The following is a 23,894-nucleotide window of genomic DNA, read 5'->3' as shown; positions in this document are numbered from 1 at the left end:
GTGCCATAAAAAAAATTGTTAAAAAGATCACAAAAGAAAGAACTGTGCTAAAGTACTGGACACATTTGCTACAAAGTAAATTATGCTATACATAACTAAAAGTACACTTAGAAGCAATTGTAGCGTATACAAGAGGCGAAACCTGTAAAAGTTTTTTCACATCACATGTAGTCAAAAGGTTCCTAGAAAGGGCAAAAAGAATTGCACCTTCAAAAATGGTTCCAGCACCAACATTGAACCTGAACATAGTTGTAGCACAGATGATGAAAGCACCATTCGAACCAATTCACAAAGCAACGCTACAAATGCTCACACTAAAGACTGCCTTTTTAGTGGCAATAACATCCCTATGTAGAGTTCGGAACTGCAGGCACTAACACTACAGGAACCTTACTTCCAAATACATAGTAACAGGATTGTCATGAGGAGAAATCCTCAATTCATACCAAAGGTGGTATCAAAATTCAACATAAATCAGAGTATACAAATACAAAGTTTCTTTCAAAATCTAAAGGCCAAAGCTGAAAAAGCTTTGCACACACTTGATGCAAGAAGAGCGTTCATGTACTACTTTGAAAGAACTAATGAATACAGGAAAACAAAACATATATTTGTATCCTTTGCAAACAGTTTTCTGGGAAGACCAGTAACCAAAAACACTATATCTAAATGGCTAGCGCAAGCCATACAATTATGCCACAGGCAAGCAGAACAAACCTTACAAGGTGCCCTGTGAGCACATTCAACAACAAAGAAAGGAGCAACTATTGCATTTCTAGCTAACACTTCAATTCAAGACATCTGCATGGCTGCAACATGGTCTTCAGTGTACATATTCACAATGCATTACTGTGTGGACATTCAAATGAAAAAAAGCACAAGTAGGACAAAAGGGCTTACAACATTTATTCCCAAACCAAAGTTAATCTTCGACCCAGCCACCACAAGACTAGCAAACGGCTACCAAGTCTGCACAGCATGTGAATCCAGAAAAGATTCGCGCTGCGAAACAAATAGTTTCTTACCTGTTGGTGTAGTTTTGCAGCTTGAAGAATTTTCTGGATTCACTAGTGAACCACCCTCCTCAGCCAAGGAAGATAACAATAGGAGGAGAGAAGAGAGAGAAGAAAAAAATGAATCTGAAGATGGCGACCAAAGGTGGGAGCTCCCAGAGGAAGCCCGTTGACGTTACAGAAGGACACCAAATGGTGGTACGTCAACTCCCCCCCCCCCCCTCCCCCCCCAAAAAAGTAAATAAACACAATTCCGGACCTAACCACTAGATGGCGGAATAATGCACAGCATGTGAATCCAGAAAATTCTTCAAGCTGCAAAACTACACCGACAGATAAGAAACTATTCGTTTTCCTCCATAGGATAATATTGCCGGTCCAGAAAATGCACTAAGCATCCATTTCTGAAAACTGTAATAATTATTAACTCCAAGTACTTACCCGATTCCGATGATCTTGGTATCTAAATTAATATAAAGTTACTCGTTATTTTTATAAATTAGTGTCTGATTTCTTAGAAGGTGTCTCACTTACTACCTTTGGTTGTGCAATAAATGCTTAGCACTTCCCTCTGATATTCCTAACCGCTCTTCCACACTACCACAAGAGAGAGCATTTGGGGTGTAATTTGTGCGTCTATAGTTCCTTTGGGGTTTGCCTGGACTCTCTGCACAGTGTACCTCATTTTGGTGCACTATAGACAGTGCCCAAATGCAGTACATGATTTTCCCCTAGGATAACATTACAGCACCCAGAAATTGCACTAAGTGTTGACTTTTGAAAACTGTGAAGATTCATAACCTTGAAAAGTACTTACCTGATTCTGATTATCTTGGTATCTAAATTCATTCAAAAGTACTCATTTTTATAAATTGGGGTCGGATCTTTGAGTGTGTCTCACTTACTGCTTTTGTGTGTGCAATAAATGCTTAGCACTACCATCTGATAGGCTAACTGCTCGCCCACACTACCACAAAAGAGAGCATTTGGGTTATCATTTGTGCCCCTTTAAGCCAAAAAGGGTTTGCCTGGACATATTACACAGTGTACCTCTTTTTGGTCCAGTTTATAAAGAGCCATCTTTCTACTGGCTGTTTGGCTGTTTTTGGGTATGGACGATAAAAAATGCTTTGGGATTTCTTGTGATTTTTTTTGCAATAGTGTTCCACATACTCAAGCTGTCAGCATTGGTTTGTGGTTAGAAATAAACAAACCAATATTGTAGCCGGAGCTAGTGTAAGTGCTATAATGCACATTAAGATCTTGTGTTGGTTTGAGTTGAATTTGCATGTCACCAGTTGTGTTGTTGTCTATATTGTGCATAACAGTGCCTTTTATGTCCTCTGTGCATTTAGATTAGACCTCTACAGAGCCTCTGGGAAGTTTGAAGTCCTGGACCGGATTTTACCCAAGTTACGCTCCACAAACCACAAGGTCCTCCTCTTTTGTCAGATGACCTCTCTTATGACCATCATGGAAGATTACTTTGCGTTCCGCGGTTTCAAATACCTCAGACTAGATGGTGGGTATAATTGGGAGACCAGCATCAGCCGCTGGTTGACCTGTTTCTGTGGCAGTCATAAATGGGTGCGTGGTTTGTGGAAGATTTGGGTGTACTAGGTGTTGGCTTTCATGGACAAACTCTACCAGAATCTATGCCCAGGAAGGGAAATTTAGGATTTATTTTATTTTTTATTCATCATGAAGGGATGTTCATTTTAAACTAAAGTTCTGCCTAAATATTTTATGTTGGAACATCCTCCTACTTTTCAGTCCATTTCAAAGAAGTTCCAGAAAACATGACAGACACACCTTCTCGTCTTACTCACCACTCTTTGCCGAATGCATTTGTCCATTGGAACTTAGTACGAGTTTTGGTGTTGACAACAATAATTTAAGTAACATTTTGGGGGTTCATGTTCTCACGCATATGGGTGTCCTACACCTTTATGGTTCTTCCAGAGCACACACCGGAGTACCAAGTACATATGCAATGGTGCATGCCCTTTTTTTAAATTTCTTTTTAGGTCTCGGAGAGGCGTGGGCTTGAGCAGCGAAGCTGCTGGCCACGCCTCTTCGAGAGATATTGTTTGTAAAAAGGGTACTGTCAGCCTGCCCCCTTTTCCATTGGGTAGCGTCAGCATTAATGGTAAACACTGACTTCCCATTGGAAAAGAGGGGTTTGGGGTGCCACCCTGTCCGTTTTTTTGGACAGCCCCTCCGGGCACCGTGTCCTGCTAAGCGGCCGGGCATCGTGAAGACCTTTCTTATCAGCTTGTCTGATGAGGCTGCCCAGGGAAGGTTCAGAGAGAGTTCAGCAAGCTGAAGCTCAGATCTCGCGCCTCTGTGTATCAGGGAGAGAAAGGCAAGCAGTCTCGCTTCCCACCGAGCCCCTGCGGTGAGCTCACGGCCTGCCCCTCCTCCGCCCCCGCCCACCCAAGCGCTGCTGCCTCCCGGGCTCGGACAGAGGGGGCAGACAGCAGAGAATTAGGTATTTGTTGCAGTTTTATATAGTGCAATCTTGTTGCTTAACAGTTGGCCTTTTAAACACCCTCTCTCCTTGCAGTTTCTCTCGAATTGTTGGGATGCCATTGCAACGCGTAAGACTTTTATCCACAGACTCTTCACTTTTTAGGTCTCACCTGCGTGGGCTTTACACGGGTACTCTGGGAAGCATTTCCACTACCCGGCCCCGCTTACAGTGCAGTGTCAAACGATACAACTCACACGTGTACATATGCCCAGGCTCAATGACAGAGAACGTGAAGCAAACAAACACAAATGCACGCAAACACGCGCAACAAACCAGAATAATAGTGAATACGCGCTGAGACGCTATGCGACTGACCGATTACTCTGAGTCCATAACAATGTCATTCGTGCCAGCAACACAGCACAGCATTACACAACGTAGGAACGGATGTGGCCTAACGGCCAGAACTGCAGTATTTGAAGCTGATGAGTGTAGAGCCAGGTTGGAGTCTGGGGTCAGTTCAATATCCTGCGATTCTGGGCAAATCGCCCAGTCTCCCCATGCCTTCGGGTCGAAATTGCGCCGTATGTAAAAAGAAAACTACACACAGACATGCTGTAATTTATCGTTTGATTGTGTTCGTTAGAATGCTGGCTACCATTTTCTTTTAATGTAGACCTTTATCACAGCATGTTCTAAAGTGATATTAAAAAATGTAAACACGTTACAACTTGTAATGCGTCGGATTGCTATGTTTGCAATTAATACCCGATTGACAGCGAGCAGTTTACGTTTCCTTATTACTCTGCTTCTCATCGGTCAATAAAAACAAGTGGAAGAAATTCACACACACGTCTTGCGGGAAATGCAGCCGGCTGCGCTACCTGTAGAAATAGCACTGAAGCTTTCAATTTCAATATTAATCCCAACTATACGTGACGTGTCCCCATCCACCCGTGGCAAGTGCCTGTTCCTTAGCGGCAGATGCCCCCCTCCCTCCCCCGCTCTCCACTTGAGATGCGTTCAAGCATGGAGTTAGTGGGGCCGCGTGGCTCCAGATTCTCAGAGGTGTGTGATCAAGATTTACGTTGAGGACAGTGTCTGTAGAAAAGATATAAGGCCGAGTATCCATTGCGATATTAACATGTACAACATTGTATGAAGCAGTGGCATCAGAAATGCCCCCCGCCCCCTCCCCTGTCTAGTTTAATAAAGCGTGGTCTTTAGATATACTCAAAGACACACCGTCAAACAGGGATACAGAAACAGGAATGCTTACTCACATGCATACCAATCTGGAAACCCAGTGCAACCCATGCTTTACTGCTGACGTGATTACGCATTACCAATAACCTGTATAAGGGTCTTAATGAGTCAATGGGTCTCCCATTAAAAAGAGAAACAACCTTTGACAGGCACAGGGAATGCTGGCACTGAGGCACAGCGGTTCAAAATAAACAATCAAGTTAGTGATTGTTGTTAAAGAAGAACTGTAGCCAAGAACAAAATGTATTACAAGTAGCTAAACTGGCTCAGTGGGTTGAGCTCCCAAAGCATAGATTTTCTTGAGCAAGATGCCAGATGTTTCATTCAGACAAGGCCACCTAAACCTGTAATCCTTCTAGGGTCGAGAACACTCGTACCACCGAGTTGAGTAACAACACGATATACTGAAGCTTCAAGAGGCAATCTGCACCATGTGAATAATCACTATTACTATAAACAACGCATCACAAGGACGAATACAAAGGTTCGAGGTATGTGGGCTGCTGAATTCATATCTGTGCATAGATCGCCGCCTAGTGTTGGGTCCGGATGATTGCACATTGTTGTCCTGGAAGAGTCTTCGAAGTATCACAAGAAAGGTGGCTCCTCCCCTGGACTACAGTGCGCATGGGCATCCTCTCCATCCTCAGATTGTTTTTTTCCGCCATTAAGTTCGGATGTTACTATCTTAGCTCAAGTTAGGAAAACTTTCTACAAAGCCAAAAGGCTTTCGACAGCGTCGGTATCGTTTCGTTCTGTACTGGTAACTTTGTTTCTAGAGGACATCGAGGAATCAGACAGTTTTCTTTCCACACTCGACCCGATCTTCGATCTACAATGGAAAGAAGTCCATGCAAGAGGTTTCCACTTTGCAATGCAAAATACCCGCACATCGATGTCCACCCGGTTTGCAACAAGTGCCTGTCCCCGGATCACAACAAAGCCAACTGTATGGCCTGTGCCCAGTTCAGGTCGAAGAAAACTCTTCGGATTCGACGCGCGGCTCGATTGGAGTCGAAAAGGTCAGCGCCTGTTCCTGAAAACATCTTCGGGACCGAAGACGAAGAGGTCGTTGATCTGGAGGATCAGGAATACCGCTCCGATCCGGCTTTGGGCCATGACTCCGAGTATGACGCCGAAGACGAAGAGGTGCAAGAAGAAGACGAAAACGTCATCGAAGAGGTAGGAGACGACGCATAGGCCCTTGGGGCCATCGAAGATAGCTCAGGCGAGGAGCTAGGCCCAACCGGCTATACGGGGGCAGACGATGACGCACTCAATAAGGCTCAGGTCGAGGGATTGCCACTAGGCCTTACTCAAGATCTACAGTCTCGTTCTACAGCCCCGCATAAAGGCCCGGCTTCGAACATTAATAAAGAGCCATCGGTTTCAAAACCGCCATCGGTCCAATGACAAAACCGAAAGTGCAACTAACTCTGGTCGACTCCAAGGCCTCAAACCCCTCGGAGCCGAAGAAACAGAAAATGGCCGTCGATGCCAAAAAGCTCAAGAAGGTCATCGAACCGACGGGGCACCGAAGACCAAGGTCAAGGCTGTCGAACCAACAAGGCCGACGCCGAAAGGAGTCGACACACACAAACGACTCGAACCGAAAGACGGGATCGATCCTCGGTCGAGGCCTGCGGACAAGACGAAGACTGGCTCCAAGGACCCTGTTGAGTCGACGCAGCAGAGTCCATTCATAGCCAAGGAAGTGTCGGAGTCACTCCAACGCATCAAGGATAAGGGTACAGCGGTCAGGCCAAAGAAGGCCCCAACACCAAAGCTGGTCGGAAACGTTCAGACCGCGTCGACGCCGAACAAATTCGGCTTGCCACCCTCAGTACGTCCAAAGATGTTCAAACCAAAAAGAGGTATCGGCGCCGTTAAAAAAGTGTCGACGGAAATGGAGGCTACAGAGGAGCCCGAAGAACAGGAGTCGAGGCAATTCATCGACTCGGAAACTGGTAGACTGTCCATATATAAAAGGAAAATAATACCAGAAACACCCATGGAGTCATATAAGTTTCCTTTGAAGAAGAAGAGGGTTTCAACAACGTCACTGGCTCTTGTGGAACCCCTCCATTCCTATGGACAAGAACCTCAGAATTTTTCACCCACATACTCAGATGTGGATGCAGGGGATGGCGAACATGAAGATGACCCTTATGTGGACACTGATCCCGATGATCAAAACCAACCATGGGCAGACCCGGTTGACCCAAGGGACCCGCAGACTGTACCTGACACTCATGTGTACAGTGTGAAAACATCTCCTACTGAGGACACTACTGCCTTTAGCGCCCTTATTGAAAGAGCAGCCAGTAATCATGACGTCGAGCTACATGCTGACCCTGTGGAGGGAGACTTTCTGGTCGACACCTTTTCCACTTCAGAAAGAACAGTCAAGACCCTGCCCATGCTAAAAGGGGTCCTTAAGCATGCTGGTGACATTTTTAAGGACACCCCTAGGGCCAGGGTGTTAAACCCAAGGATTGAAAAGAAATATAGACCGGCACCTGGGGACCCTACTTATATAAGGGGACAGTTGCCATTGGACTCATTAGTTGTTTCTAATGCACGTAAGAGCAAACTCCCAGACTACAGGTGATGCTCCTCCTCCTGACAAGGAGTCGAAAGTACTGGAAACTTCAGGAAAAAGGGTGGCTGCGCAGGCGGCTAACATCTGGCGCATTGCCAACACTCAGGCACTCTTAGCCAGATATGACAGGTCCCATTATGATACCCTTGAGACACTGTTGCAACACCTACCAGATCAGTACAAGGAGTGTGCAGAACTACTAATCCAAGAAGGGAAGCTTATAACCAATGCTTCCATCAAGTGTGCGCTAGACGCAGCTGACACTGCTGCCAGGGCCATCAACACTAGCGTTATGTTAAGGAGACATGCCTGGTTGAGAATCTCGGGATTCAAACCAGAAATACAAACTTCTATCCTCAATCAGCCAGTTAACCCGGACTACTTATTTGGACCTGAGGTTCACACCACCCTTGAAGAAATTAAAAAATACACAGAGACTGCAAAGTCTATGGGGGCACTGCAGTCACAGCACTTTCGGGGTGGCTCCTTTCGTCGCTCCAATACTAGGGGCCCTTCAAGAGGCCAATCCACACAACAGCCACAGTAAAATAAAGGAAGTACACAATCCACCTACAATAAGAACAACCGGGGTGGATATCGTGGAAACAACATCAAGGGGAGAGGCAGAGGAAACAACAGTTCCAGATCCTCTGCCAATAGCAAACAGTGACGCCCTGTCACTGCCCCAACCATATAACACCTGTCGGGGGGGAGACTACTACAGTTCCTGCCAGTCTGGAAATCCATCACCACAGACAGGTGGGTAAGAGACATTGTCCAGTACGAGTATTGTCTGGAATTAACATCCACTCCACCCACCAAGACACCGTCCTATGTCCGCAGAGCACTTACACTTATTGCAGCAGGAGGTCGTCAGCATGTGCAAAAAGGGGCCATAGAGCTCGTGCCTGTAGAATACCAAGGCTCAGGGGTGTACTCTCTGTACTTTCTAATACCCAAAAAGGACGGGTCTCTCAGACCTATACTGGACCTCAGGCCACTAAACAGTTCCATTCTGTCAGAGCATTTTCATATGCTCACCTTACAGCAGGTCCTGCCGTTACTCAGTCAGGGAGACTTCCTCGCAACACTGGATCTAAAGGATGCGTATTTCCATATACCCATACACCCATCACACAGACAGTATCTCAGGTTCACTATTCAGAATCAACATTATCAGTTCAACGTCCTCCCTTTCGGAGTAACGACGGCACCCAGGGTGTTCACAAAGTGCCTGGCGACAGTAGCAGCACACCTAAGGAGACAGCACATACATGTCTACCCTTATCTGGACGACTGGCTTATTCAAGCAAAGACGGCCCAGCAGTGTGCCAGCCACATGTCCCACACCATTCATCTTCTTCACAGTCTGGGATTCTCGCTGAATTATCCAAAGTCACATCTTCAGCCCGCCCACGTGCGACAGTACCTGGGCGCGACAATAAACACTCTGGCAGCCAAAGCTCAGCCAAATTCAGCGAGAATAAACAGCATGCAATTGCTGATACAAAAATTCAGACCTCAACACTCGCTTCCAGCAAAAGTGTTCATGCAGTTGATAGGCATGATGGCCTCCTGCATTTTCATAGTCCCGCACGCCAGACTACATATGCGTCCGCTTCAGGAGTGCTTGGCACGTCAGTGGAATCAGGCTCAAGGACAGTTAAAAGACCTAGTGTTGGTGAGCGGTCGGGCATTCAACTCTCTGCATTGGTGGAACCCACAAAACCTTTGCAAGGGCCGACCGTTCCAAGAGCCTGTGCCACAGATTATACTGACGACTGACGTGTCTCTCCAGGGATGGGGAGCTCATGTACTCCACTGCACAGTGCAGGGACTATGGACAGCACCGCAAAAGAAGATGCACATCAACCTTCTGGAACTGATGGCAATCTTCATGGCGATGAAAGCTTTCAGAGTACACTTGTGTAACAAGGTCGTGTTGATCCGGACGGACAACATGACTGCCATGTACTACATACAGAAGCAGGGAGGAACACACTCGCCACAGTTGTCTGATCTGGCTCTGAGCATGTGGAAATGGGCCATTCAGAGGAACATCTTCCTCATGGCGGAACACCTCCCGGGCAAGGACAACCAGATGGCGGATCTGCTCAGCAGACACAGCCACCAGATGCACGAGTGGGACATACATCCATCAGTACTCCAACCGTACTTCCAACAGTGGGGTCATCCACAGATAGACCTGTTCGCCACAAGGGAAAACGCAAAATGCCAAAGCTTCGCCAGCAGGTTCCCACATCCACAGTCGCAGGGCAATGCGATATGGATGAACTGGTCAGGCAAATTAGTGTACGCTTTTCCCCCAGCACCTCTAATACCGCTGGTGGCACGCAAACTGAGACAACACTCGATGACACTCATCCTGGTTGCTCCAATGTGGGCACGCCAACCATGGTACACCACGTTTCTAGAACTATCCGTGGTACCGCATCAAAGGCTGCACCTCACACCCAGGCTTTTGACGCAGAGCCATGGCGACATTCAGCATCCAGATCCGCAACAGCTCAATCTAGCGATCTGGCTCCTGAGGTCTTAGAATTTGGCTACCTCAACTTGCCGCCAGAATGTATGAATATCATCAAGGAGGCAAGACGGCCCACAACCAGAGCATGCTATGCGGCTAAATGGAAAAGGTTTGTCATATATTGTAACAATAATGACATTAACCCACTGGATGCATCTATTCAAAACATTTTCTGTTATTTGCTGCACTTATACAGGTGTAATCTGGCGTACAGTTCCATTCGTATACATTTATCCGCAATAGCAGCTTATCTTCAAAACAGGCAGCACCTCTCACTATTCAGAGTGCCTGCCATTAAAGCTTTTCTGGAAGGACTCAAAAGGGTGATCCCTCTCAGACACCCGCCTTCACCAGTCTGGAACCTCAATGTGGTCCTCACCAGACTGATGGGACCACCTTTTGAACCTCTACACTCTTGTGAGATTCCGTTTCTAACCTGGAAAGTGGCTTTCCTAGTAGCCATTACCTCACTACGAAGAGTTAGTGAACTCCAGGCCCTAACCATTCAAGAGCCGTTCATACAGGTCCACGCAAATAGGGTTGTACTACGCACCAACCCTACATTCATGCCTAAGGTGATTTCGCAGTTCCACATGAACCAGACCATAGAACTGCCAGTTTTCTTTCCTAATCCAGAAAATGTCGCAGAGAGATCCCTACACACATTAGATGTCAAAAGGGCTCTTATGTACTATATAGACAGAACAAAGGACTTCAGAAAAACAAAACAGCTTTTTGTTGCATTTTCCCCACAACACAAAGGCAACCCCATTTCCAAAGCAGGGATAGCCAGGTGGATCGTTAAGTGTATACACATTTGCTATGCTAAGGCTAAACGCACACTAACCATTCCACCGAGAGCACACTCCACACGTAAATTAGGAGCGTCCATGGCTTTCCTGGGGAATATTCCTTTAGAAGAGATATGTAAGGCAGCCACATGGTCCACCACACATACATTTACGAAACACTACTGCGTAGATGTGCATTCTAAACAGCAAGCAGCTGTAGGACAGGCTGTTCTCAAAACTCTTTTTCAGGCTGCTGCAGCTGGCACGGGCAGCCGCCGCTAACAGGAGTGACTGCTATATAATCTATGCACAGATATGAATTCAGCAGCCCACATGCCTCAAACCGAATATGCTACTTACCAGTATGCATCTGTTCTTGGCATGTAGGGCTGCTGACATTCATATCGCCCACCCTCCTCCCCGGCGCCTGTAGCAGCTGTAGCATTCAGAATTACTATGTAGCATGGACATCACTTACTGTATTACACTCCATCTCTGCCACAATGGCGAAAATAATCTGAGGATGGAGAGGATGCCCATGCGCACTGTAGTCCAGGGGAGGAGCCACCTACCTCGTGATACTTCGAAGACTCTTCCAGGACAACAATGTGCAATCATCCGGACCCAACACTAGGCGGCGATCTATGCACAGATATGAATGTCAGTAGCCCTACATGCCAGAAACAGATGCATACTGGTAAGTAGTACATTCGGAATAACCTATGATTATTTCAAAGTACATTTCACGCTTTAGCTTTTGTGTGAATGTGTACACATTCATGACTTATGCTCTAAAAACAAACTCAGAAAATAAGATATAAAAAAAAAAGTGTCTCTGGGATCTCATTTGGGACTGGGACTTGGGAGTGCTCCTTGAGTCAACCCAACAGCCTGGGGAGTTGTGTAGGGGTGGAGCGCCTCAATGGCGTGATGCTGTCAGCTGCCATTGCTTTGTGCTAAAATTAAACACGGCTGCAACAAGACCCCATGGGTAGCTGATTCGTGAAAGTGACTTCTGAGTCGCCTTGTCCATGGGAAAGAGTCGCAATGGTGCGCAGCATTATGAAACAAGAAAAAAGCACTATAGGAATAGCAGCAAGAGTAGAAGGGAGGAAGGAATATCACCTCAATCATGTGAGGGGCAGTGGATAGGCACTGATTCAGTGGAATCAATCTGTGCTTGGTCTGTGCCCCACAGCAAGCACAGGTAGTGATGTTTTGGCTGGAATGTCCAATTAGAGATACTGCAAAGAGAAATGCACAAATAGTAAGCAATGGGCAGGCTCCAAGACCTTTTTTTGTGAACAATAGTGTCTTGCAAGCGAGACACATGTGCTAGCACATTTTTCCGAGGTTCAACCCTAAAAACAAGCATTTGCGGAGCTAGAACAAATCCAGAAAAGAGATGAAATGGGCCTAAGCCTGAGTTAAAAAGGAACGATGTTAGGACTGGACCAAAAATAAATCGACAGAACTGGAAAAAAAGTCAGAAAGGTGCCCAAATGGACACGATAAGTGCCAGAGTTACTTGTGTTACAGAATATGTTTAATTTACAGTCTGTGAACACAATCTTCTTAAACTAATTTCTCCTATTGTACGCACAGCATGCTTTCCTGCAATGGCGCCCACTTTTCTACTCTGAGTATTACTTAATTATTTTGTAATTTTTACACTTGTTAATACTGCCTGTTTATTGGTGGCACCCCATTAGTGCCAGTTTAAAGTCCAAATATAGCAAACAAGCAACAGAAAGTGTGGGACAGCAGTGAGGTAACAGATCACAATCATCATTTTGCAGGGACCTTCACACTAGTGTGGGGGCATGCTTGGCATAAATCAGGGGTCATTGAGAAAATAATGCTCAATTAGAACTCTGTATTTGTTTTTAAATATGCTTATGGTAGCTTGTTAATAAATGGTAATTATTTTGGGGTATACCTGGGGTCATTTTTAAGACTCTTCTCTCAACATTATCCAGAAAGATACCTTATATAACAACTCCCATTCGTGGTTTAGTCCACCCTGGTGGTACTACCGTAACAGGGAGTGTCTAGGTGCCGATAATGAAGCATGCCACTATTTAGTGGGTGAGCCAACTACTCCAAAATCTTTGGATTTCCCAGTAGGACCCGAAAACGTTTTCCCTCTTTTCTTCACCTGGTTACCCTTTTGTGTATGGGGGCATGGATTCACAGTTCGAGAGTATTGGGTATGGGGTTGTCGCCCCAGCGTTGTGTAGCCCACTGTTCGAGGCATATGAGCTGCAGACTGTACACCTTAGCATTAGACCGCCACCTGGTGTTGGGCTCGGATGATTGCAGGTTGTTGTTGTCTTGGAAGAAGTCTTTGTAGTCATGAGATAGGTGACTCCTCCCTTGGACAACAGTGCACATGGGCATCAACTCCATCCTTTGATTGTTTTTTCCGCCACTGGGTTTGGATGAAAGTTTCTCCGCTCCGGCCAGAAAAACATTTTTCAGCAACTTCGAAGCGCAGAACTTCCACAAACTTCAACAAACTACCTTCGACATCGAAGACCAGGCTTTTCGACGACATAAATTCCATTCCGGCCATCGAAGTGGGCCGTTAGGCCTATCGACGCTGTGCGGCCTACACCACATGGAAAGAACTCAATTCAAGAAATGCCCGAAATGCCAGGCAAAATTCCCACATAGCGATCACCACGAGGTCTGTATGCTCTGCCTATCGCTGGAACATGACGAGTCGACTTGCACAGCTTGTGCGTCCTTTCGATCGAAGAAAACCATCCGAGATCGGAGGGCCCGTCGACACGAGATGAGAAGATCAGCCCCAGCACCGAAGGATATCTTCGACGAAAACGTTCCCCTCGTTCCCGAAGAAGACTCTCCGGATCTCCAGATCGTATCAGAGGCAGACGACTCAGATGACTCCATTCCTTTGGGTCAGCGCGTGAGTACTACTGCCCCTGCACCACATACTCTGCCAAAACCAATGGCAAAGGTCAGCACTCCGCCCAAGGGGCCCAGTCGAGACCGAAAATCCACTTCGACAGCCCCGCCATCGAGCCCGGCTCTGAAGAAACCAACAAAGCCTTCTAGTGCCTCGACAACGAGTAAACATCTCCTGTCGGTACCGAAACATAAAGACACCTCGGCACCGAAGCAAAAAGACCCTTCGGTACCGAAGCCAAAAATCGCACCGGCACCGAAACATAAAGATGCATCGATACCGAAACTGAAAGAAGCACCGGCTCCGAAGCCGTCCACTTCTACATCTTCGGTGCCGAAGACAAAGAAGCCTGATTCTGAGGTGCCCAAACCCGCGAACATGCCTACGAAGCCGAAAACAACACCTTCGGCACCGAAAACTTTGCCACGTGACGTTACAACACCTCCCAATGCTAAAGAAAAACCACAACCTCCACCGCAGCCGAAAAAATCGAAGCCCAGGAAGGTTGTAGAAGAGGAGGAACTTTTTACACCAGATCCTCAACAAAAGAAGATCTATATAGACCCAATGACGGGTCATATGGGCACTACACCTCACAAGAAGAGACCAGCAGATGCACCACCCACTCATGTTGTGCCTGCTAAGAAGGACTGTGCAACATCTCCTATGCACCCTTCCTCTCCTATACCTCTTCTTCCTCCTTCTCCTATACCTCCTTACATATCACTTCATATATCTCCTGCACATTCTCCATTATCATCACATTCCTCACAGCAAAATGATGATGAATATAACTTAGAGGGAGGGGAGGATGAGGAAGAGCCTAGCTCATACCACATAGATGAGGGTATATGGGATTATTCAAACCCAACAGAGGTACCCATATATGATTTTCCAAATCCACAGATTATGCCTGACGTTCCAGAACCGCATTCATACCCATTAAAGCCTTCCCCTGCCCAGCCTATGACAGCCCTGGTATTAGTTATTCAGTGGCGTGTCCCGGAAATCACAAACGAAAGTGGAAGTGAATTAATGATTCCTCTGGCATTTTCACTTTGGCTGGAAATAGAAGACCCACGCCCACCTGCTGTCACCCTCCCAAAGCCAACGCAGCAGTTATTAAGAAACAGCCCAAACTAACTGATTAACAGCAAATACCTCCTGCGCAGACCCGTCTAGCGGCATTTCCAAGGTACAGGTTGCACCATGGGTAGCATGTAGAGTAGCTTTCTTTTGGACCCGTGCCAAGCTGACTAACTTGAGCTCTAGTCGAGCTTTCTACTGGGAAAGGTGCCAACCTGACAGGCTTCGCATCTTGGCGTCACTGGTATTACCGGAATGGGACATGGCTTTTCTAACCAGGATTTGCAATGCAATAGGTCTCGCATTTGCGAGAGTTTAAGCTATTGGCATTGTAAATGACAATGCCCTTTAGTTACGTTTTAAAAACCAACACGTAAATAAAAAGCATTGCCATTTACAATGCCAATAGCTCAAGCTCTCACAACTGCGAGACCTATTGCATTGCAAATGCTTGTTCCTCAGTCTGAAGGTGTGGGTCTTGGCTCTGCATTTCCTTTGCCTAGCTTGATATGCTAAGCTCATGAATTAGCTGCATAGACAGTCTGTGGTTAATAGTCCGAAGTTCAAATTCCTTTGCTGGGTACAGAGCTCAGATGCATGTGAGGTAGCTGCTCAAAATAGTTTAGTCGCGGTAGTTGGATGCAGTGATGTGACTTTAGTTGTTAGGTATTAACTTAAATTGTGTTGAATTCACTTACCATAAGACTGCAGAAATACTGCTCTTGTTTACCCTCCAGAATTCCTGTTGAGAATAAATTACAAGTAAGAGCAATATACCAGTCTTTGTGTTTTGTATAATGTGTACTCGTTTTTAGGTCTCGCAGACCTGCGTTGCAGCGCACTGCTCGCTCTGCGAGGCTTCTTGTGATCTATTTACTTTCAGAAGTGGAGTGTAGGGTCCGCCTCTTGTTTCTATTGGCTTGCTGCCTTCACATTGTGAGTGAAGCTTTTTAGTCCCCCCTGGTTACCACCCTGTCCAGTTTTAGCCCTGTCCACCAGGACTGGATCTTTTACTGGCTGCGTGTCACTCTCTCCTTCATTACTCCTTGTAGGCACTTTGTTTTTTTTTATTACGGAGAAAGCGCGATGCAAACAAGCTTCTGCCGTGTTACTTTATACCTTATGGGTGGCGTTCTTCTTTCTATGACCCGATATTATAGGCATTTGATAGAATTCCGCCCCTTGCCATCCTGTTCAAGTAAGCAACTCCCACCAAGTCAGAAACCCTGGAAAAACATGAAAATGTCCAACATTCTAGGTATCCTCGATGGTGATTCTGACTCTAGGGCTGTACTTTTGGTCACCAAGATATCATCACATCCATGCAGAGCAGCAGCAGGTATCTGTAGAAATACCAGCAGCAGTGGCCCGCTTCCCCTGCTCTGGGCAGTGCCTCTTGTTTATTATTCTGCCGGTGGAGGCACTAGTGAGTCAGAGGAGCGCCCACAGTCCTGGAAGGACTCATTCCTGGGTGCCGTGCCATATCTGCGTGCGCCGAGGCACAGCCGTCAGTCCCTTTGCATCACCAGTCGCCCTCATACACCCTCCAGGCTCAAGCAGACATACACGGAAAAGACCATAAGGGGTCATAGTCACGACACAGACACTTGAGCGCCGTGGCTTGGGTGTATACACACGCACCACAAACTGAATGCGATGAATTCTGTTGGTTTCTTAGCGCTTGGACGCCCCCGGGCAGCAATTGCGCTCTACAAATCGACATACAAATACAAATACAAATACAAATACCCCAGTGTGCACGCCACCGGCATGCGCACACTCCGGCACCTACAGCGAATGAACGGACAAGCCCAAAAAGCCACCCGGGAACATCGACAGATTAGAGCCACAATCTGACTGAAGAAAAACGCCACAGGGCAATCCATTCAGCCCATCCTTTCCAGGTCCTTACACTTAAACTCTACCTGGCCTCCGGTGTCACCCTTTCCTGCTGAGCTACAGCGCGCATCGACTTACATATACAGCGTGGCACGATAATGCAGTCAGAATGAGCACACGCTCTTTTTATAAAATGATCCACTCAAAAAATAGCAGATACGGAATCGCGCATATATCTATGTGGACTGAAATATACCGACACACACACCTTGGCATAAAGTGCTCTAACCCGGCATCAAGCGCTCACTGGGGCAGCGCCATAATGGTAATGACTGGCCACCTGACTATCCTGCTGTGCTGGATCAGGCTTTGCGGTGCTATGATCCGGAAACCACTTGAAGGTGAGTACAAGCATTTTTTCTGTTTTGCAATGCCTGTCTGTTGCTGTGCTATTGCTCGAAATGACAATCTTGTTGCTGTTAGTTTCTCTGTGGCATGTAGTGTCTATCACCTTTATACTTACCACACCATGATTCGAGCCAGGTCGTTTTCCGCAGTTTTATTTAGCACGAACTTGACCGAAGGTATTGGAGCCCTTTACATGACCTCCTGACAGTGTTTACTCTTCATCAGAAGTGCCTGCCTGGGTGTATATTTCCTGGGGACGTTCAGGCACTTGCCTTCAGTTTTGTTTGTGGTTTTCACCTCCGGTGCATCTGATGGGCTTGATGCGCTATTCCATAGTTAGTGGTTTTCTTACGACCTGGAGGTGACTGTCCATACCTCTGGTTTTCGTGTGGGTTTGGAGCGTTTGGCTAATCTAGGTTTTTTTCCCCAGTAGGTCTGAAATCTTTGTCTCTGGGCATGTTTTCTTGCACATTGACCCGCCTGTTCACAGTCATCAGTCCTCCTTTCTTAGCGCAAAGTGCCCGTCTACTGTTTATGCTTAGTGCTGCCTGGTTAGGGTGCCCGAGTCCCGGTTGGCATTAAGTGCCTGTGCCCAGGCTGCTGGTGGCCTGTATGGTTAAAGTGCTTGCATAGAGGCCGATGCTCTGCTGTGGTCTTGACATCCTCCGGTCCTGGCCGTGGATGTGTGGATTGGACGTTCTTGTAAATAGGCTGTGGTTCTACTTAGTGTTTAAAAAGCTAATTTTTGTTCCCGGAGTTTTATATAACGCGAACTTGACCTGAAGGTATTGGGTATCGGAGCTCTTTTCATGAGCACCAGTGCATTATACAAGGACACATTCATTTATTTTTCTTAGGCACGGGGACATTAAGTGATTTGCCCAGAATCACATGATGTTGAGCGTTGTTGGCGAGACTGGAACCCTGTTCCCCAGATTTCGACCTCCCTAGCTGTTAGGCCACATCCTCTCCGTGGTGCTCATGTGTGCTCGAACTTTCTATGCAATGGCAGCTGCTCTTTCTGTGGATTGGAAGCACCTTTGCAGGAACTGTGGCTCTTGTGTGAACTTGAAGTGCCTATGCACAGGCTGGGATTCTTTTGTGGGCTTAAACTACTCTTGCATAGGTCTTGGTTTTCATGTGGTTATGAAGTGCCTATGCGTAGGCTACGGTTCTTTGAGAGTATGAGGTGCCCATGCATGGGTTGCAGTACTTTCATCAGTTTGAAGTGCCTGTGCACAGGCTGTGGTTCTGGTATGGGTTTGAAGTGCATATGCATAGGTTGTGCTTCTTTTGAAATCCTGAGGTGCCTGTACTTAGGATGTGGCTCTTCTGTGGGATTGAAGAGCCTATGCATACGTTGTGGTTGTGTTGTGTGCTAGAAGTGGCTGTGTGTAGGCTGTGGTTCTTATGACGGTTTGAAGTCTAAGTGCTAGTCTGTTGTTCTTTTGTGGCCTTGAAGTGCCCATGCATACGTTGTGGTTCTTTTGTGGCATGAAGTTCCTATGTGGTTCTTTTGTAGGTTAGGTTATCATTGCCCATACATGGACTGTAGCTCTCATTTGGGTTTGAAGTGCCCTTTGAAAGGCTGTAGTTCTTTTGAGAGCGCAATGTCCCATGCATAAGCTGTAATTCTCTTATGGGCTTTATGTGTCTGTGCATATGCATTGGCTCTCAGGTGGACCTGAAATGACTGAGAATAGACTGTGGGTTTGACGTGTGTGTACATTAGCTGTGGCTCTCATGTTCGCTGAAAGAGTCTATGCATTCGTGTGGGATTGAAGTGCCTGCACAGAAGCTTTTGCTCTTATGGGGGCCTGAGGTGCCCATGTGTAGGCTGTTGTTCTTTTATTGGCTTTAAATACCAGTGTGTGTTTGAAGTCCCTGTAGATAAGCTGTGGTTCTTTTGTGGGCTTGAAGAGCCCAGGCATAGGCTGTGGTTCTTTTATGGGTTTGAAATGCTCATGCATAGGCTGTGTTGTTCTCTTGTAGGTTTGAAATAACTGTGCTTAGCTGTGATTCCTTTAAAAGCATGAGGTGCCTTTGCATAGGCTGTGGTTGTTTCTCGTTATTGAAGTGCCTGTGCAGAGGCTATGGTTCTTTTGTGGGTTTGAAGCGCCAATGCATGCGTTGTGGTACTTTTGAGATCTTGAGGTGCTTGTGCACATGTTGTGTTTCTTTTGTGGGCCCAGGAATAGTCTGCGGTTCTTACGTGGGTTTGAAATAGTCATGCATATGCTGTGGTACGTGTGAGAGTTTAAAGTTACTGTGCGTAGCTGTGATTTTTTTTAATGCAGGAGGTGCCTCTGCGTAGGCTGTGGTTGTTTTGTGTGGTTGAAGTGCCTGTGCCGAGACTAAGGTTCTCTTGTGCGTTTGAAGCGCCAATGCATAAGTTGTGGTACATTTTGAGAGCTTAAGGTGCCTGTACACATGCTAGGGTACTTTTGTGGGTTTGAAGAACCAAGGAATAGGCTGTGGTTCTTTTGTGGGTTTAAAATGGCCATGCATAGGCTGTGGTTCGTGTGAGGGTTTGAAGTGGCTGTGCATAGCTGAGATTTTTTTGAAAGTGTGAGCATTTGTGTTCTTTGAATGCCTATGCATAAGCCTCGCGTGTACTTGAAGTGTCCTTTGCCAGTGACTGGTTTTCAGACGCTGGATGCGCTTGTCTGTCACCAGGTGTTGTTTTGGAGGCTCTGGAAAGTTGAACATTGGAATGCATGCAGTTTGGTCATTTGGTACACACACTACAACAAAATGTGACTGATGAAAAGATGAGACTGCAGCACAATTAGACAGAGACAAGAGAAAGTGGAGAGGTGTGTAAAATGTACATTACAGGGTAACAAAGGTCGCGACAAAAAGGGAAATGTGACAAGAAGCAAAGAACACTTACAAATAGATCAAAAAGAAAGGCTGTAGGTAGAAAAAGACAATATAACAAGCAACCGTAGAGGGACAGTCGAAAAGAGAGGGCTTGAGGGGGCGTAGCTACACTGGTGCAATATGTGCAGTGGCACCGGTCATAGCGGTGCGAGGGCCTCTATGGAGATCAATTATTACATTTCTTGCAAGATGGCCCCACATTAGCTACGCCACTGATCTGTGAGACCGCGAACAAGAGGTCAGAAGAGAATTACAGTGGAAATAGTGGGGCAGATTTACAAGCCAATTGCACCACTTTTGCATTATTTTTAACACGTAAAAAGTGACGCAAAAGTGGCGCAAGGGCCTTGTAAATCTGCCCCGGTATTTTTAGGGCTCTGGGCGTCTTGCCTATACCAGCAGCAGTAGATTCGCTTAAGCGAAACATGCCTGGGTCGGTAAAAACCGAGCCCCTGGCTGCTCTATTTTACGTCTAACGGTCTGGGGGGGCAGACTGGGATTAACACCAGTGTCTGTCCTAGGATTTGTGGGGCTCTTGGCAGGATACAAACACGCAAGGCCTCTCTAATTTGCATAAAATGTAATATCAAAGGGAGTGACGTCATAGGAAGTGTCAACTGACCATTCATTTTCTGTGTGTTGAAGCAGCTTTGCAAGAAGTGGATATCACTGAGATAGCTACCATTTGGGCAGCCATTATTGCGGTTTCCTAGCAGCATAACCACCACTTGTTAGTTTTAACACCACTATGCTTCACTGCTTCCAGCGCGTCCCAATTGTAATGAGCATTGAAAATGCAATAGGTCTCGCCTTTGATTAAGTTAAAGCCATTTGCTTTTCTAATGGTATTGTATTCTAGCTTTGCATTATTTAGTGTATATTTGTGATATGTTGTAGTTGTACGTAGTTAGAATTGTTTTGTTAGCTGTGTAGTAGTTTAAAGCATAGCGTTAGTAGGAAAACAGCCGTGTTAGAGTTTGGAGGTGAATAAATAGAAGAGTAGTATGTGTGTTAATTTTGTATAGTGAGTATCACAATAGCATGAGGCAGACGAAAGGGGCGAGGGAAGAGCAGATATATGCACATATCACAAATATACACTAAATAATGCAAATCTAGAAAACAATAACATTAGCAAAGCAAATGGCTTTAATTTAATCAATGGTGAGACCTATTGCATTTTCAATGTTTGTTCAGAGTTCCATTGAATAATTTTCATTACTCAATAAGATCCCAACTTGCAGGAAGCATTCTAACAGGCAATAAACATAATGAAAATGTCCATGATGGAGAACTGTGTTTACAAATAATATTATTTGTGTTTTGTTTTTTAAGAAATAGTGGCTTTTCTATGCCTCCATACTTAATCTTTGTGTTGCTTGACAGGGACCACTAAAGCAGAAGACCGTGGCTTGCTGCTGAAAACCTTCAACGAGCCCACCTCAGAGTATTTTGTCTTCCTGCTAAGCACTCGGGCTGGGGGGCTCGGCCTTAACCTGCAGTCTGCCGATACAGTCATCATCTTTGACAGCGACTGGAATCCGCATCAGGTTAAAAAACCCATTGAGTTTTTCTTATTTTTAGAGTGGATACATGAAATGTTTACTCATGAGGTGCACAGCCGTCTACCACTATTATGAGCCCTTTGATAAGTGAGGAGGTTTTATTGAGGATTGGTTATGCACACTTGTGATTGTTCCTGGAAAGCAAAGCTGGGTAACATGTCTACAGCTTAAGATGTTTGGGTCATTAAAGGTCTGGGCCTTCAATGGAAACACCTTTTCCAGAGTTTGGTTTGGCATTAACAGAAAAAAATAAAAATTTCCGAACCAGCACAAGATGATGTACAACTAGTAGGGAAGTTTGTGTTATGGCTGCAATCCCTGTAGAGGATCCTGTTTTGTGGGCTGTGAAAGTGAGGAGGTATGGAGTAAACAAGAGATCAGCTGATAAATATGTTTGTAACACAGAGCTAGCAGTGGATGAACAGAGTATTGAATGGTGGGCATTTAGGATATGACTGAAGTTTGCCTTTGGTGAGACAGATTTCTGATAGATACATCTGCCAATGGATTCCTCACCTTGTGAATATCCCCTTGCGTCAGCAACATTTGGAAATTCTTTTCGTAGCTTCGCGCCGACGTGGAATTGGACGTCATAGAGACACGGCATCGCACGCGACTCCGCTGACGTCACCGACGCCCATAATAGGCCCACACCGGTGTGATGACATCAGTTCCTTTTTTTCCGCGTCGTCGACGCTAACGGTTTCAGGAATCACAGTAGCTTACTAGTGACTTTGTCGCTATTTCCTTATTTATCTGCTTCTTTGTTTCGTGACGATGTCGACGAAGAAAACTGGCTTCAAGCCCTGCAAGGAATGCGGGAAGATGATGTCCATCACGGACCCGCATGAGGACTGCTTATGGTGCTTAAGCTCTGATCATGATATGGATGGGTGTTCGTCTTGTCGAAAGATGAACCCGAAGGCCCTGCGGGAAAGAGAAACCAAGCTCCTGGTGGCGAAGTTGAAGGCGGACAAAGGTAGGAAGTCTTCACAATCTCGTTCGAGAAGGGAGAGGTCGAAGTCAAGATCTAGATCTCGAGAGGAGGCGACCTCGAAGTCCTCAACGGAACATGCTTCATAATCAAGAAGGAAGCATAAGAAGAGGAGACATGAGTCCCGACGTCACTCGGGAAAGGAGTCGGACTCGAGATTGAAGTCGCCATAGAAGGTTCGATCGAAGGTGATCCCACCGCAGGAAGCTTCGATTTGGGAAGGTGAGGCTTCACCTTCGGAGTCGCAGGTGCAGTCGCCGACTCCGGTTTCCGATCCATCTCCGGCGTCGTCCCCGGCCCGAGAGGAAGAAGAAGTTCAGGTGGAAGGGGAATCTGTGCCTATAGAGGAGCTGGATTCGTTCCCACCTCGAGTCCAGCCTGAGGGTGTTCAGCCACCTTTTCCTGCCCCAGGCCAAGACACATCAGTGTTTTTGAACGCAATGTATGGCGTCTTTACGAGGGCTTGGTACCCCTCTGGAGCACCTTCGGGTACCATGGGTCCACTGGCCTACAATTTGGGGGTGCCACACTCTTATGCCCCGGCTCCATTTATGCCGTTTATGCCGTCCCGACGCCACCATGGAAATACACGGCTCCGCTGAAGTTGTCAACGCCGGTCCCGGCGTCGCTTTCTCCAAGTCGACCTTGAGTACAACCTACTGGGCTATCGGATTCGATACCGACGTCGGTTCCGGCTCCGTTGGAGTTGATGGTGGATCCAGTGGAGAGGCGTGTTAAGGAGAGGTCCCGGAGGGAGGCACAACGCCTTTTGGAGGAGCAGAGATATGTTAAGTCTCATCCTGATGTAGAGGAAGGTGAACTAGAAGAAGACTGCTTTGAAGACCTGGCAGATGCTAGTGGCCTGGATTTTTCCCCGGAATAGGAGATACCATCAGGTTCAGATGCACCATCAAAGAACGTCCAGCCTCATCATGTAGTAATGAGGAAGGCTGCTGGTCTTCTTAATTTGACTTTGCCAACAGTTGAATCTGACTTTGCCAACAGTTGAATCTAAGTCTAATCTTCTTACTGAGGTCCTACATTCGCCTAGTTCGGTGGTGGAACCGTTGCTTCCGTTTATTGAGGCTTTAACAGAGCCTATTATGGAGGTGTGGAAAAAGCCTCTAACTGCTCCGGCTGTTTCCAAAAGTGTGGCAAGACGATACAGGGTCGCACCAGAAGACCCTGCCTTTTTAACATCTCATCCTTCTCCTGAGAGCCTGGTCATTCAGGCAGCATATTCAAAGAAGTCTTTGAGTGCGTGGGGATAAGGAGGCCAAGAAACAAGATCAGTTGGCCAAAAAGATTTTCTCCTCTGCAAGTATGGCATTAAAGTCCACTAATGCCACTTGTCTCATGGGGAGATATGTGCACGCACTTATGGATTCAATGCGTTTTTTGGCTCCCAAGATTCCTGATGGAAGTAGGAGTGATTTTGAGCAAGTGTTGTCTGACGCTCAAGCGGCGGCACGCCAAGTAATACAAAGCGGATTG

General features: G+C 46.4%; 1 protein-coding gene across 2 annotated transcripts in view; it reads left to right on the top strand.

The window, feature by feature from the left end:
• The first annotated feature begins 2,373 nt into the window (after positions 1 to 2,373).
• LOC147748431 (SWI/SNF-related matrix-associated actin-dependent regulator of chromatin subfamily A member 4-like) overlaps positions 2,374 to 23,894 on the top strand; it is a 364,311-nt gene continuing 342,790 nt past the window's right edge. For both annotated transcript variants that reach the window (XM_086961561.1, XM_086961552.1), the window contains exons 1-2: positions 2,374 to 2,535; positions 21,228 to 21,391. In XM_086961561.1, coding sequence (XP_086817687.1) covers positions 2,466 to 2,535; positions 21,228 to 21,391 — 234 coding nt within the window. In that variant the 5' untranslated portion in view covers positions 2,374 to 2,465. The remainder of the gene's footprint in view (positions 2,536 to 21,227; positions 21,392 to 23,894) is intronic.

This window comes from Lissotriton vulgaris, chromosome 1_1 (genome assembly GCF_964263255.1).
Source record: "Lissotriton vulgaris chromosome 1_1, aLisVul1.2, whole genome shotgun sequence".
In the NCBI taxonomy this organism is placed as follows: domain Eukaryota; kingdom Metazoa; phylum Chordata; class Amphibia; order Caudata; family Salamandridae; genus Lissotriton; species Lissotriton vulgaris.
The sequence above is the reverse complement of the archived record's forward strand: the minus strand, read 5'-3'. Positions and strand labels throughout refer to the sequence as shown.